General features: G+C 40.6%; 1 protein-coding gene across 10 annotated transcripts in view; it reads right to left on the bottom strand.

Annotated features, from left to right (window-relative positions):
- Positions 1-15,435, bottom strand: part of WWOX (WW domain containing oxidoreductase) — a 1,024,395-nt gene that overhangs the window by 642,102 nt on the left and 366,858 nt on the right. Inside the window, exon 10 of one of the 10 annotated variants that reach the window (XM_089320576.1) lies at positions 733-1,723. The exons of the other annotated variants lie outside the window; for them this stretch is intronic. Within the exon in view, the coding sequence (XP_089176702.1) occupies positions 1,664-1,723 (60 nt within the window). The 3' untranslated portion in view covers positions 733-1,663. Of the gene's footprint in view, positions 1-732; positions 1,724-15,435 lie in introns of those variants that run through there. 10 annotated transcript variants of the gene reach the window in all.

Below are 15,435 nucleotides of genomic sequence, written 5' to 3'. Positions count from 1 at the left end.
AGTGTGCATGTGTCTTAACAGGTCCATGAAACTCATGGTGTCGGGGCACCCTGAAAAACAGGTGCAAAGAACCTCCTGTCTTGATGTAGCTATTAGAGACATGGAGACAATGGGGCTGGCCCTCCAAGTTCTCCTCCCTGTGCCCTCTTCCACCTCACAGAATCTTGACTTCAGGATAGCTCCAGTCAACTCAATCAGTTCTGCCATGCTGACAAAGTGTGGTCCACTTCTTGTCATTCATTCTGTGGTGGGAGAAGCATCTATTTCATCTAGGAAAATTAGAAGTAGTAGCCTGAATAGGAATCCAACCTTTACAGCCCTGTTTCTAATCAACTTCTCTAAACAAATACTACTGTTTTCCACCTTGATAATTATTAAATTGTAATATAAAATCCAACTTCTGCTTAAGTATGTGTGATTATTAGACTACAAGTCAATTGTGGATAACACACAGATATAAATGCAGCTAATAAGTCTTACTGTAATGATTAATCAATTTATGAATACATTATTTAAACTAATAGCTCAGGTAGGCTATCTTAAACAAGTTACAGAGTACATCGACCAATTCAAATACCAGCTGCCAGATCGATAGCCAACTGTAAGTAAACTCTGGGGAATAGGCATACTTGCAAAAAAGAAAAAAATTCGTGAACAAAGGGGTCTTAAATGAAGAAAATCTATTCGATTCCAATTTTTAAGACAAATGTAGAGCACTTTAATATATGCCAAAGCTTAAAGAAGAAAATACATTACTGGAAATTTTGCTCCTTTTGTATCCCAATAATAATTAAGAGCAGCTCAAATATGTTTGTACAAAGTACTACATACATTTGCATAAAGCCCATGTATTAAGAGGAATTTTGATCCCTTAAAAAAATGATTCATTGGGTTCATTCATTGTAAGATGGCCTGTTTACCTATTTATCCACAAATATCCCTTCAACAACAACAAGAAGTATCCAAAATTAAGATCACCAATTTTCCCCAAAGGGGTCCAATCCTTCAATACACACCCAGAGAACACCTGCTCTGTTTCAATCAGAGGTACCCCTGCCATTAACCACAAAGCAGGTCTTTGTAAGCAAACCCAACCCTGCAATGTAGCACCATCCCTCCCATTATTGAAAAAAAAAAAAAAGGTTAATTCATGTGATTTACATAAGTAAAGCAAAATGGCCTTGATTTCCAAAAATACGATGTTTTATCATAGCTTCAAGTGATGTTGCATTTAAAAAAATTAATTAGTATCTTGTGAGATCAGCCACACATTATTGAGTAAGTAACAGCAGCTAAGTGAAACAGATGAAATATTGGTAAGCGATGCAGCCCACAGTATAAGTATGTGGAGAGGGTCAAAGGTTAATCCCTATTGATTTTCCGAGTCTGCGTACAGCACCACTGGGAAAGGCCGGTTCTGTTGGCAATCAGCTAGCACAAATACATTATAAATCTTACTGTCCGCCTTCGCTGATCAGTGTCACTTACTTCCTTCACTAAAGACCATTAAGAAATGCGAGCAGCAAGGAAAGCACTTAGAGATCTTCCACGTCAGACGATGTCTTCCAGCATGTCGGACTTGGGTGAAGCAGAGGCCCAATTCCTTGGGTGCTGGTCTCTCTCACAGAAGCAGTCCTGAAACTTTCTTGAAGGTAAATCCATTTCAGAGAGTAAACACAGAGTACTCTTCAAGTGACCTTCCAAACCAAAGATGTACAAGTGTCTTTCTCATGTGAGGTTTGAAAGAAAGAGGGAGAAGAAGATGGAATCAAATACCGCCCGTGACACTGAAAGAAGCATCTCTAACTTAGCTTTATAAAATCTGACACAACCTAGAAGCTAATGCAGGAGGAGCTGAAGGGGCTCCTCACATCCAGAGGACCCCTTCCAAGATTCCACACTCAAGACTGGACTATTTTTCTTAAAGTAGACCCCAACACAAATATGCTTTGTTACTCAAAAATCTGGGTTCCCCTCCAATCAAATTCTAGGAAGAGCTGTGAATGGCTGTTCTTTTTCATGTTTGTCTTTCTTTTAATGGATTGTACCAGGGGCCTTTTAAGCATCTGACACTCTTGGTAGATGCAGTGAAACAAATAAAGATGGGCCTTTCCCAAGAAAAAGGAAGCCCATATTATCTGTGATATCATTCACCCTCATACCACAGAGTCCTGGGACAGAGTGTTGGTGACAGCGAATGCTCTGCCATTCATCAGCTGTGTAACACCCAGCTAACTGATCTCTCTGAGCCTCAGTTTCTTCACCCAGAAAATGAGACTAACAACAGTTGCCACTTCAAGAAATTAGAAATCTTATGTAAAGTGTTTAGCACCAGGAGCAGTAAGTATTCAATAATGTTGGTTAATCTAAAAAAAAATAAGGATGGGACTATTTGACATCAAGAAAAAAAAGTGACCTCACTCAACCTCTGTGTCCTAGTGGACATAATGGAACTGTGATATAAAAAATGTACAGAGCTATCTGGTCTACCTTCCTCCAAACAAAAGTTTGGTATCCACTACTCTACCTGTATCTTAGAGCTGGCATCAAGATGACAAGCATTTTTCCAAGTTATTCTTTAAAAGTGGATTTCTAAATTTTTCTTTACTTTTATTTATCTGCAAGGAAGAAAGAGAGAAGACAAAGAGCTCCAATCTACTGGTTCACTTTCCAAATGCCCACAATGTCTAGGGCTGGGCCAAGCCAAAGCCAGAAGCTAGGAACTCAATCAGGGTCTCCAGATTGGGTAGTGGGGCCAATGAGCCATCACTTGCCGCCTCCCAGGATCTGTATTAGTAGGAAACTGGAATGAGCAGCAGAGCTGGGACTCGAACCCAGGTACTCTGACACAGGGTGCCCTAAGCAGTGAGGTAAGTACTCTGCCAACTGCACATTCCAGATTTTTGGTTTCTTTGTGATTCCTTCTAAGATTTGATCAGACTGTCATGTCATGTACTGACCTCATAACAGATGAAGGCTACTATCAGGAGTGGCTGAAGCACAACCCTGCCCTTTCCTCACGGCTTGTTTACGCTGGCATTCAAATGTCAGTCTCTTTGCTGCAATCTTCTTAAGCCCTTTGTTCATTCTGTGAGGGCTGCTTGAGTTCAAACCAGATAATCTAATGTCTCAATCCATTTGACTGAGCACACAGGCAAACTACAGTGTATTTTCAAATCTAACGTCCACATGGGATACAGGCTCTGCCATGGACCCTCTGCTTGGGGAAATATTCGGTCTGACTTCACAAAGTCTTACATAACATACACAGCTCCCAGCCACTCAAGGCCTGGAGAGGGGCCCCATGACAATGCATCTGTGTACAGATGCATCTTACTTGAAAGCCTCAGAACTCTGGAGCTGGACCAGGGTGGCTGGAAATTCCAACCCTGCCACCTACTTAATCAGTCAATCTTATCTACTGCCTCATCTAGAAAACGCAGCTAATAAAAGTATTACCTCACAGGATATGTGAAGGGTGGTACATGTAAATATATGCAAAGCACTTACTATGAGAATTAACAGTAAAACTAGTCTTCAAACAGTGCTCTATACTTGGTGTGTCTGTGTGGGTGCAAACTGCTGAAATCTTTACTTAGTATATACTAAATTGACCTTCTGTATACAAAGATAATTGAAAATGAATCTTAATGAAGAATGGGATGGGAGAAGGAGTAGGAGATGGGATGGTTTGTGGGTGGGAGAGTGGTTATGGGTGGAGAAACCACTATAATCCAAAAGTTGTACTCTCAAAATTTGTATTTATTAAAGTTTTCTAAAAAAAAAAATTAAAAGTACCTACCATTCAGTAAGTGTGTTGAGATACTGAAGAATAAATCAGAGTTGTTTCCTTTTAGAACCTCAGTGGATTACTCTTCATACTTTAGAGACTCCTATCTCAGGACAGACCTATTCTACAGAGTATTCTGCTGTATCAGCACTACCCAGTAGGGTAGCCACTAACCACATGTGGCTACTGAGCATTTGAAATGTGGCTGGTGTATCTGAGCAAGTGAATTTCAATCAATTTGCAATTAAACAGTCACATGTGGCTAGTGGCTACCATATTGCAGAGTGAAGCTCCAGATAATTCACTATTTCTAACACTCCATAGGATTGAGCTTAATTCTGTAAAGCATCTACTGAACTCAAGGAAAACACAGTTGTTTAGGTAAAATCAGGATAGCCTGAGTTTCTGAGATCTAAAGTGAAGGCAATCATGACATTTGGCTTCCCAGTTCCCTTGCTTCTCAGATGTTTCACTGTCGTTGTCCCAAGAGTCGTGAGCAAGGCAACTCTGTTGGGTCAGCATTATTGGAGGCCTCTGAATTGTGTGAAGCTCTACTGTCTTTCAGTCTTGGTTTGGGTCTTCAATATTGGCTCAAGGGATCTCTGTGAATACTGGCTATGGCCACTACCCACTACCCAGTCTCCTGGGCCAGAGGCTGCCACTGTATTTTGTGTCTTGGATCCTTGCCCCAACTTTCAGAGTTCAGTCTACATTCTTCAGATGGACCTCCATGTTGACACTCTTGATCCTCCCTACAATAATGGCCTCAAAATTGTCTCCAGGCAGCCAGACTAATGCCAATATTCTCCAGGGAAAGGGATGTGTCTTACCTCCACTTTCACTACATGTGTTATGGCACAGCAAAATCATCATCTCCATCTGTCATATTCAGTGACATGTTGTTTACCTTCAATAATAGCATATTATAAAGTCCAAATAAATTATAATCTTAAGTTAAAACACTTTCAACATTATAATAAACGCCTTTTACAAACCAATCTCAACCCAGGCTGAGCTGAGTCTTTCCTCCTACCTGATAAAGTCACTTGCATATGTCTTTGCCATCCCCACCAGATAATGATATCCTGCAAGGCATGACTGGTGCAAATCTACATTCACATACTGATAATGGGGTGCCTGACATATAGTAGGCATACAACATACATTGGATGGATGGATGGAGCTATGTAGTGCTAGGAGGTGTACCAACACAAATAAGAGAGGAAGCAATGAAAACATTGTGTCCTGTTTACCACTATGTTTTCCTCCTTTCCAAATGCTCCACTATTAAGGATAACACAGACCAATGCTAAGTCCTACTTGCATATTAGACAAGTTGGATACCCAAGTTTGCGACTCCTATAGTCACAGAAATATGCTCTGCCGATCAGGAGAGGAGAGTACCTTTTACAAAATTACAAGTTAAAGGAGAAAAGGGGCCATGATAGAACCTTCAAAACCAAAGGAAATGCTGCAGGTAAGTCAATGAAATTATACTGCACCCAGCTTACTCAGAAAGGGCATGCCCAAGGGAAGGGGAAAGAAAACCCACACACACACACACACACACACACACACACACACGGCCTTTGCTCCCAAAACCAGCTGTCAGGTTTGAACTGCTAGATTGCTGAGCATACATTGTATGCATATTCATAGGCACCACAGGAAATTAAGCACCTTTGGAATCAGCATTAAAACTCTTCAGCCAGCCAGAGCAGTGAACCAGTAACTCAACAGCCACCTTGTGGCCCAGGAGAATCAATGCAGTTTCCAAAGGTGGGCAGGCTCTCTCTGGGGTGGAGGTGGGTATGGAGGCTTGTGAGGAGGCAGATGCTGCCAACCCATGTGTACAGGCGTCAGGTGTGGCCCGTTTTGTGTGTTGGGGGGGGGGGCAACACATCATCACCATCATCTTTCCTCTAGTATAAAAAGAAACCATGGTGCAGCATATGTGCCCATCTGACCCAGCATGTGCACAAAGAAACAGCAGATCAAATGAGCTGAGTATTTCCATTTAAAAGTAACATTTAAGGGAATTTTAAGCTGTCTGAGAAGATGGATACACTGTGTTTGTTTTCTACATTAATGAGCTATAAAAAGAATGGAATGGGCCATAAATACAGTATTTTGTAACAGCCTTTACTAAAAATGCTACTACTTGTGTTTATCATTTATATCCTTGTACACAACCTCAAAATTGATTACACTTTAAACCGTACATAACTTGCTGTGTTTTTCATTTTGTGCTATACTACAAACATTTTTATAACTCAGTTAATATATTCCATATTTTGTGTTCTTATTGATTACGAATATTTCTTTAGGGGATTTTATTGCTTTTAAAATAACAAATGTTAGGTATTAAAAAATAGAAAAACCTATTGTAGCTTTTATATTTTTCTTTCCCTTGGTAATTCTAATACATATAGTTTAGTACAAACATAATCAGAATATCTTTTTCCATATCTTTTATACTTCCTCACACTAATGTTAAAAACTACTAATATAGCACATAGTAAAAGATTCAGATTTTTGACACGAAACCCAGCATTTAATGTGTTAGACTTGAATTCATATTCCTTTCCTTCAACAATTAAAAAATTAAAGTGCCCAAAGATTATCCTCACATAACATGATGGTTTTACATCAAGTATATATTATCTTTCCTAATTGCCATTTCAGTTTATAGGCTAAAATATGATTTATATATATGATATGATTTCACTATTAATTATCAAATTGAAAAAAAAATAAAATCTCACATTATAAATTCTCTCCTGGAAATTAGTTTTATTATTTTTTCCATAATCCTATCACACAAGCTGTAAGTGCATTGCGGCATGAACACTTTAATTTTTCCAGTTAGTTTTAAGCAAGCCCAGAGGTGAGGTTTAATAAGGATCAATGGCACTTTATCTGGGACAGGGCCTCTTCACAGCATGCAAATTACACAGTAACACTTAAAAAAAGAAATAGATTTAATTAAAAAAAAAGTAGAACCACAGGCTCTGGAAATTCAATTAAAGGATTTATGCAAAGGTTTGCTAGGTTTTTATATGCAGTTACTGCTTACATAATGAGCTTTTCATATTAAAAATCAATAGGTAATCTAGACTAGAAGATCATCCCCTTAAATACATTTTTGAAATCAATTTGAAAAATAGTCCATCAACTGCTGTGACTACTCTTGCTGCTTCGATTACACTAAAAGCAATATTTAGATTGTAAGACGTGCTATGGAATATCTATGCTTGGATATTGCTTTCAAGGGCTCTTATACTTCTGAGTGCCTAAGATGATCACCTAGTAATTCAAGATTGTGTTAAATGTATAAATAATTTATTTAATTACTAGAAAAAGCTCACAGATACAGTCCTATCGTATTTATAACAGTTAAATAAAAGGGGGAAAGAGAGATGAAGGAATTAAAGGAGGAAGGGATAAAACAAGGAAGGGATGGAAGGGAAGAAGGAAAAGAAATGAAAAGGAAGAGGAGGAAGAAAAAGAGAGAAAGGAGAGAGGGAGAGAGAGAGAGAGAACAACCTTTTCTAAATTAGTCTTTGCTATCTCAATTGCCTATTGTGTTGGCTAGTTAGCCCTTGGAGATATGCATTGCACTTTAAAACTCATTTAGGTCTTCAACTGAGTAAGCAATTAGCTAGCTTATAACTTAGGCAGACTTTCTTTCCTCTGTGGTAATAGGGGACACATCTTGAATTGAAAAGTCCACATATCCATTCTATCTAGTACATTCACCAGTTGTGCTCAGGCAAAATTTGCCTGGACCTTGTAACAATGATAGATTTCCGGCATCAGTAATCACCCTAGGCTCTTCATTCTTGGAAAACCATCACCTTGCAGAGAAAGCACTGGGAAAGGTAAAGGAAGACCCAGGCAGGTCAAGCAGGAGCTCCTCTCACTTACATCATGAATTACTAAACCAGTCATTCTAGAGTATCTCTTTTACTGGATTCTCATTTTCAGGACATGGAGTGAGCACTTTGTGTCCATGATGATTAAAGTCATGGCATATGTTATCTTTAACCAAATCCAGCTTTGTTAAAGCAAGCCTAAACTCTATAAAGCAACCCCTCATTGTCTTCTGCAAAACTAAGGGAACAAAGAGACAAGGTTTTTACAAAGTATTTATCCATCTACCAAAAGCTCCTAGCAGCAATAGAGATATTTTAAGAAGGTCCTGATACAGTCAACCTGCAGAACCAAGGACAGCTCAAAACAGAACATGGAGGCCCCTGCTCTCAATAGGAAAAAGATGACTAAGATGAAGACTGTAGAAGAAGAATCAATAGTAGTAGCTCCTAACATCTAAGGTATCAACAGAATCCAAACTATGAATTCTAAAGCAGAACTCTGCCCGGTTTCATGTTGGATCACCTAGAGCTGCAAGAGGCAGACTGTAAGAACCAAGGAAGTAGCATTAGCCTTATCAAAATCACACTTCGTACTAGACAAGAAGGTAGGCAACAGCAAGGGTGTGTTAGCACTGCTAGTCACTCTGGTGACCATTTCTGTGGGAATGCCCAGAATATGCAAATCCATCAAGAAAGAAAGTGGATTAGTGGTTGCCAGGGGCAGCTGGCACTAAGAAGCGAAAACCATGGGGTACACGTTCTCTTTAGGGGTAAAATTAAACTGCTCTAAAATTGACTGTAGTGGTGGCCATACAGTTCCAAATGTACTAACTGGCACTCAACTGTCCACTTGAAAGGGGTGAATTATCTAGCATCTGAATTCTATTTCAGCAAAACTGTTAGGAAAAGTAAGGATCAGTTTATGAGCTGTAGTTTGAATAGCAGTAGCTTTAAGCAAAAGCAAACGAGAAAATCTTAAAGGAACCAAGTTGAAGGGAAAATAAAATCCGCATTTTCTACTCAAGGTGATCTGACAAACGAAATATTTAAGCTATCTCTATCTCTATAAAATATCTTCTGAGATGATCAATTTAGGGAATGCATTGGGGTAAGCCATGCAAATGTGAAGTATCACATTCTAAGGAAAGGTGCTAAAATCAAAATCAGCAGTCTTCCTATGGCAGGAAAGGAGAGCTTGGTATAAAATGTACCAAGTTAGTATGCTCAAAATGTCAAATATGAAACTGTTTTGTAACAATGTGAGAGGTGTTAGTAATGGAAGTTTGAACAATGTTAACACTTAAAATTTCAGCAGAACCATTTCAATCCATAAATGTATAAAAGTCATTTTACAGTGTGCTTAACAGTCAAGACCAAGAGCTGTTATAAAAGAAGATGCCCTCAATGTCACTTCATTTTCTTTTATTCTTATTATCACATCTAAATCTCTCTGTAAAAGTGGTCTTGATAGGTAACTTTATTACACATTTCGAGACTATTCATTCTGAACAGAACTTCCTCCAAGGAATTAACTGATCAAGAGAAGCCACTTTCGCCTCATCATCCCTAAATTAATGCTTTAACTACAGGGAGAGGAATGGCAGCACACACACTACAAGGACTCGGCACACTATGACAATGGCTCAGTAATCTAGAGGTGACTCCTTTTGGCCTGCAGAAGACCATGGTTGGTGCCAAGTCCTCACCAAGACCTTAATTTTACCTCACAAAGTCTTGGGAGCAGAGTGGGAGTAAACAAGGGAAGTCAATGACAAAGAATTCCCAAAACTGGCCATGAGAGCCTTAATGACAGAAATCCACTCTCAGTCGCCTCTGCTCACAGGTGAGTTGGAAAACTTTGTCTCAAAACAGCCGCTTAACAAGTATTTTCAGCTTTGTAAGCCATGTAGTGTCCCTGGCAACTGCTCAGCTCTGCCACTTCAATACTGTGAGAGCCAAAGACAACACATACTATTGAGTTCCAATACAACTTTATTTAAGGACACTCAAGCCTCATTTCACAAAGTTCATGTGCATCACAAAATACTGCTTTAAATACTTTTAAACCATTTAACGTTGCAAGGCAAATTCTTAGGTCACTGGCAGAACAAAAAGAGCCATTGGGCTAGATCTGGACCAAGCACCATAGCTTGTGTTCTTGTGGAGTCAACTACGGACTAGCCAGGAAGGAGACATGGATTCATTCTACTAATGCTCTGATAACACAATCGTGTAATCTTCTTCACTGTAGCCAAACTCGACGATTTAAATGTTTAAATATCATGAGGTAATTACCGCAAGATAAATGTGTCTCAGTCTGAAGTCCCAGAGAAAAAAGGAAAACAGTAGTAGGATAGGCAAGAAGCTCAAGTACTGCTTCAGAGATGTCATACACAATGAAATGGCAGAGATTACCAGAGCCCAAGCTGCCATAACCAGAATTCACTGGGGAGAAAAACCCAACTTATGAAGAAAGTCTTCCTATGTCAAAACTGGCAACTGTCTAGAAACACTGCATGGCAGGTTCCCTGTTTGAAGCAAAACTTAACAGTTATTTGCAAACATTCGACCGGACAAGTGGAGTGATCGTTGCATTTCAGAATGATTTCAGAATCCTTGTCAAATCTGTATTCCATGTTGTATCAGTATGTTCACTGGTGGTTTATGAATTACCAGAAGGGAGGGGATACAGAACTGGAAAAAACATGGTTGACTGTTTGTCAGATGGCTGTTGATGCCAGTCAGTGGTTCTGCAACATGGGGGCCATTCCCTCTACCATTCCTCTAACTTTTCATTTGCTGGGTCATGGAAACAAGAAGATGGCAGCAGCTAGAGACTTCCTATCTCTATCTGTGGCAAGAAGAAAGGGGCACAAGGAGGCGGTGCAGAAACACCAGCAATACATTGGCTTTCACTCCCCCCACCCCCACAAAGACAGGGTGCTTCCAAGAAGGCTTACTGTAGATTTCTACTTCGGTTTGTTGGCTAGCACCTGTCACACAGCCATCCTGAGTTGCTAGAAAGGCTGTGCAGGTGAGTACAACGTCATCTTTTTCAGTCTTCTCAGTGTGAGGTGGGCAACAGTACCCAGCACACTGGACAGTAAGAGTATAGTCTTGCTGGCAAAGCGGAGGACAGGAAGCATCGTTAATTATCTCCGGCTACCTCTAGAATCAAATACATAAAGGACTTGGGCCAAAAAAAAAATGTAACTGAGAACCCAAAGTCATTTCAAACAAACAGCAGTCTATCAGTCTTGCCACACTCCACTTCTCTGTGCACAGAGATTACACTTCCTCCTGGCCTCTTATACCTCGTAGAAACGTGCCTCTCTTGCTCTATCTCCCTCCTCCTCCCTCCTGTTAAGATTTATTTATTTGAAAGTCAGTGTTAGAGAGAGAGGAGGAGAGACAGTGATATCTTCCATCTGCTGGTTCACTTCCCAGATGGCCACAAGCGCCAGGGCTGGGCTGATCTGAAGCCAGGAGCCAGGAGCTTCTCCAGGTCTCCCATGTAGGTAGCAGGTCCCCAGGCACCTGGATCATCTTCCACAGATTTTCCCAGGCCAACAGCAAGGAGCTGGACAGAAGTGCAGCAGCCAGGACAGCACCCAAATGGACTATGGACACTACAGGCAGTAGCTTTACCCATTACATCATCACGCCAGCTCCAAATGTACCTCTTAAAATGTATAGCTCTTGGCCGGCGCCACGGCTCACTGGGCTAATCCTCCGCCTAGCGGCGCCAGCACACCGGGTTCTAGTCCCGGTCGGGGCGCTGGATTCTGTCCCGGTTGCCCCTCTTCCAGGCCAGCTCTCTGCCGTGGCCCGGGAGTGCAGTGGAGGATGGCCCAGGTGCTTGGGCCCTGCACCCCATGGGAGACCAGGAAAAGCACCTGGCTCCTGGCTCCTGCCATCGGATCAGCGCGGTGCGCCGGTCGCATCGCGCTGGCCGCGGTGGCCATTGGAGGGTGAACCAACGGCAAAGGAAGACCTTTCTCTCTGTCTCTCTCTCTCTCTCACTGTCCACTCTGCCTGTCAAAAAAATAAAAATAAAAAAATAATAAAAAAAAATGTATAGCTCTTAAAATGTCCCTACACCTATTAACACATGATCCTTGCCTCTTCTACCAGTTTTTTGCCAACAAACAAGGCAGCCTTTGAAGCTATGTCTGGAAGATGGCTGAGACTCAAGATGCAAAGAGCCTGGATACCTGAGTCACCACTGGAAAGAGAGCTGCATACTAGTCTAGAATAGTCACCCTGAAACTGAACGGCAAGAAAAAACCCTTTGTCATATGGGAGCCATTGTGAGTATAGACTAATTTTTCACAGCAGCTAGCTAAGTTGCTTAGCTAGACATTGTCTCTGGGAATTTCATCCACATCTTGGTGGCACTCATCTCAGGCTATATGTGTTGGTTTACTTTCCATCTGTTTAGAGAACAAGCAAAGGAACATCTCTCGATATATCTGGCATCAACTTCCCCTGACTCTCTGCAGGGCACTCTTCTGGAGGATGGTATTTTTAGGGCAAACACGCGTGATGACATTTTTGTAGTCCAAAGAAAAAACCTCAAGCCCATGGGCCCAGCCTGGTGGTCCACTGTGCAAGTTCTATCTTTAGGCCCTTTCTTCCTGTGGGAGGTTCTCATGTACGTCTTGGCAGCCTGCTCTGCTTATAAAGTTCAGGTTTTCACATCTCTTAACTAGATCCCTTTTATCAAAAAGCCCTTCTGCACACTCCATGCTATGCTTCCAGGGAAAGTATAGCTTAATGCTGAATAGGTGATTTATAACACCGTCACCACACAGCATTGTAGAGCCTGTCATCTCAATTTTAGAACCCTGCTCTCTTTTCTGTTCACTTTTTGTTTGCCTTCAGCCCTTTCCAAGCGCTATTGTGAGGAGATACATTTTCTAACCTAAGAGTTTAGGTTTTATAAGTTGCACTGAGCTGTATTAGCCTTGTTCTCCTGCTCTGGAATGGAAAACAAACTGCATAAGGGAAATGTCTTTATACTACCAGTCCTTAAATATTTTACAGGCAGAAATCTTGGTGGGTGGTTTAGAGGCTCAATTACCCTTCTGAGGAGAGGGTATAAATATCCCTGAGGGTTTACATAACAAACCCGTGGTGACTCTGTGCCACTTAAAACCCATGCTATTTACATCTGCCTCTCAGAACTATGACTCCACAGCATTTGGAAAAAGGGTAAGGGCAGTAGGACTGCACAGGTATTAAAACAAAATCAATCTATCCATCCATCATCTAGCTACTCAGAGACATAATAAAGATAGCCAGGTCGGCCAAAATTATCAGGAGTTGGACATCATGGTATTCAAAGTTTCACTCTGAAATACATTTGTGGGGAGTAGGGATAACAAGATGAAAAGGAAGCCTCTTCAAATGCTTACTGTCCCAAAATCAAGGGCAACAGCCAATCTTGCAATGCAGAATCAGGTGGCAGAATGATGGTAACATCAGCACATCCAGTGTTAGTGCACCTTACACTACTTCATCTGACCTAGTTGAAAAATTAAGGCTTGGACAGGTTCAATAATCTATCTTAGGCCAACGAGCTTATGAGTTTATAGCAGAGGAGTTGGGCCTAGGTCTGTTTTTTTCTTAAATTCTGTGCATCTTCCATTTCCCATGGCACTTTCTCTACCAGGGAACAAAAAGGGAAGGCTTGAAATCTCTTCTGAGATATTTGAGAATGTCCCATGAGATGGTCCCGTTAGGAACTGCATTCCATGGGATATGTGGAAGCACAAGAACAGACATGGAAACTCAGCTTGAACTCTGATGGGTAGTGCCCCTGTGCACAAGTCCCCCTTTTGCTTATTATTGCAGTAATGAGGAAATGCAAGGCAGCCATATGACCAGCCAGGAGCAGCAGCAGCACAGTTCAGTGTTTGGCTCCCCATGAAGTCTGAAAAGCTTAAAAAAAAAAGGGAAAGAAAGAAAGAAAACCCAACCAACCAAAAGGCAGCCTGCAGGGTTCTCCAAAAATCTCAAGTGAAAAACATGAATTGTTAAGTTTATTTTGGTGCAATTTTTTTGTTTGAAATTCATGTATAGATTTTTCACAGTATACATTTTCCATAAACTTTTTGAACATTCCACAGATGCATGCATTTCAAATATTTTTGCATCAAAATAAACTTGTCTTTGAATTCCATTTTGCATAGACCTTTTTAAGTTCCCTCACAGAACAGCATCCTGAAGCTTATGGAGCAGATGCACTGTCTAGAAAATCGAAAGGAAACTAAGACGCTTAAGAAGCCACAGAAGACCCAGTGCAAAAGGAATTCCTGAGCACCCAGAGGCCAGGGACATCTCCTGGGGGCAGGTGGGACAGAGTCTCTGAAAGAGGCTGAGTTTCCAATGCCAACTTAGCAAACGGCAGACAGTTCTGCGTTTTCACTGGAATTTCCAAGCATTGTCCAATTTTGATACAAATGTTAGACACAAACAACAAGCAAAATGAAGCAAAAGGGTGGGAAGATGCCAGGATGACTTGCATCACTGGGTTGGGAGCCATGCTATATCCAGGAAGGCAGAGCACCTACAGTACTGCAGTACTGTTGACAGAGTTCCAAGGAGTATGTTCTAAATTCAAAGAAGGACAGAAAAAAGTTTCAGTTTCATAATCTCTATTTCAAGCTTTTATCAGCACTAATTTCAACCCCCTTTTCCCTTATAATTCTGAACAGAGGGGAAACAGACATTAATTAACCAAAGCTTTATCTCTTTCTACTCTAATGAAAGCCAAGCTACAGTTATATTTTTTCCCAAGATTTTTCTCCACTTAATGAAGACATTATCCCTGAGTTTTCAAAGTCATTTTACAAAAGAGCATTCGAGAGACATTAAAGTCGGTTTAAACTAAAAAGACTTTTTGAAGTCAATAAACAATAAAAGAACAATGAAAAGAGAGTCTTTGATCCATCCTTGGTCTAAAGTCTTTAATTTCTGTTTTAATCTAAGAGATGACTAAGTCTTGTATTCAAATATTCCTCATTGCTATAATACAGTAAGCTTGGACTGAATGCATTTTATAAGTCTCTCCTTAAGATATGCCTGTGTGTGTATATATAGTACATCTGTGTATGTGTGTGTAGAGGCTTCAAAAAGTAAACAGGAAGTTTGTAATATCTTTTAATATCATTTTCCATGAGCTTTTTGAAATATGTTCAAATGTACACATATACATTTATATATGTATGTGCGCACATACATGTGTATATATATACATCTGTATACACATCACACACATGCACATCTCATTAACATGGATGGAGGTCAGTAGGAAGTCATCCACTAGAGGAGAGAAAAGTTTTTAAATTATTTCCAGGCTACCTCTTTGAAAATTAAAAAAAAAAAAAAAAAGAAAAATGGAATCTTTGGCTTTGAAATTCATGACAAGATCAAAGACTATAATGCACATAGATTTTTCCAGGTATACATTATTAATAACACAGGCAAACACATAACTAATCAATAGCATGGTCAAGAGATGATAAGGCAAGCACGTGGTTCTGCGGCTCTGTGCATGACACCACACAGGGCAGGGATTGGCTTCCCTCCCTGAGATCTGCTAATCTGGGCATGCCACTTGACCCAGTCATTTGCAGCCCACGCCATACTGGCAGGATACGTTAGCAAAGATGGAAGAAACCAACCACAAAAGACAAGAGCGTTACTGACACCAACAATCAAAACAGCTCCTCCTATGTGTTAGCTGCTGCTGCTGCTTTCATTGTA

Source organism: Oryctolagus cuniculus, chromosome 18, assembly GCF_051225735.1.
Source record: "Oryctolagus cuniculus isolate XC-2025 breed Fujian yellow rabbit chromosome 18, ASM5122573v1, whole genome shotgun sequence".
Classification (NCBI taxonomy): Eukaryota; Metazoa; Chordata; class Mammalia; order Lagomorpha; family Leporidae; genus Oryctolagus; species Oryctolagus cuniculus.
Note: the sequence above shows the minus strand (reverse complement) of the source record. Positions and strands in the feature narration are given on the sequence as shown.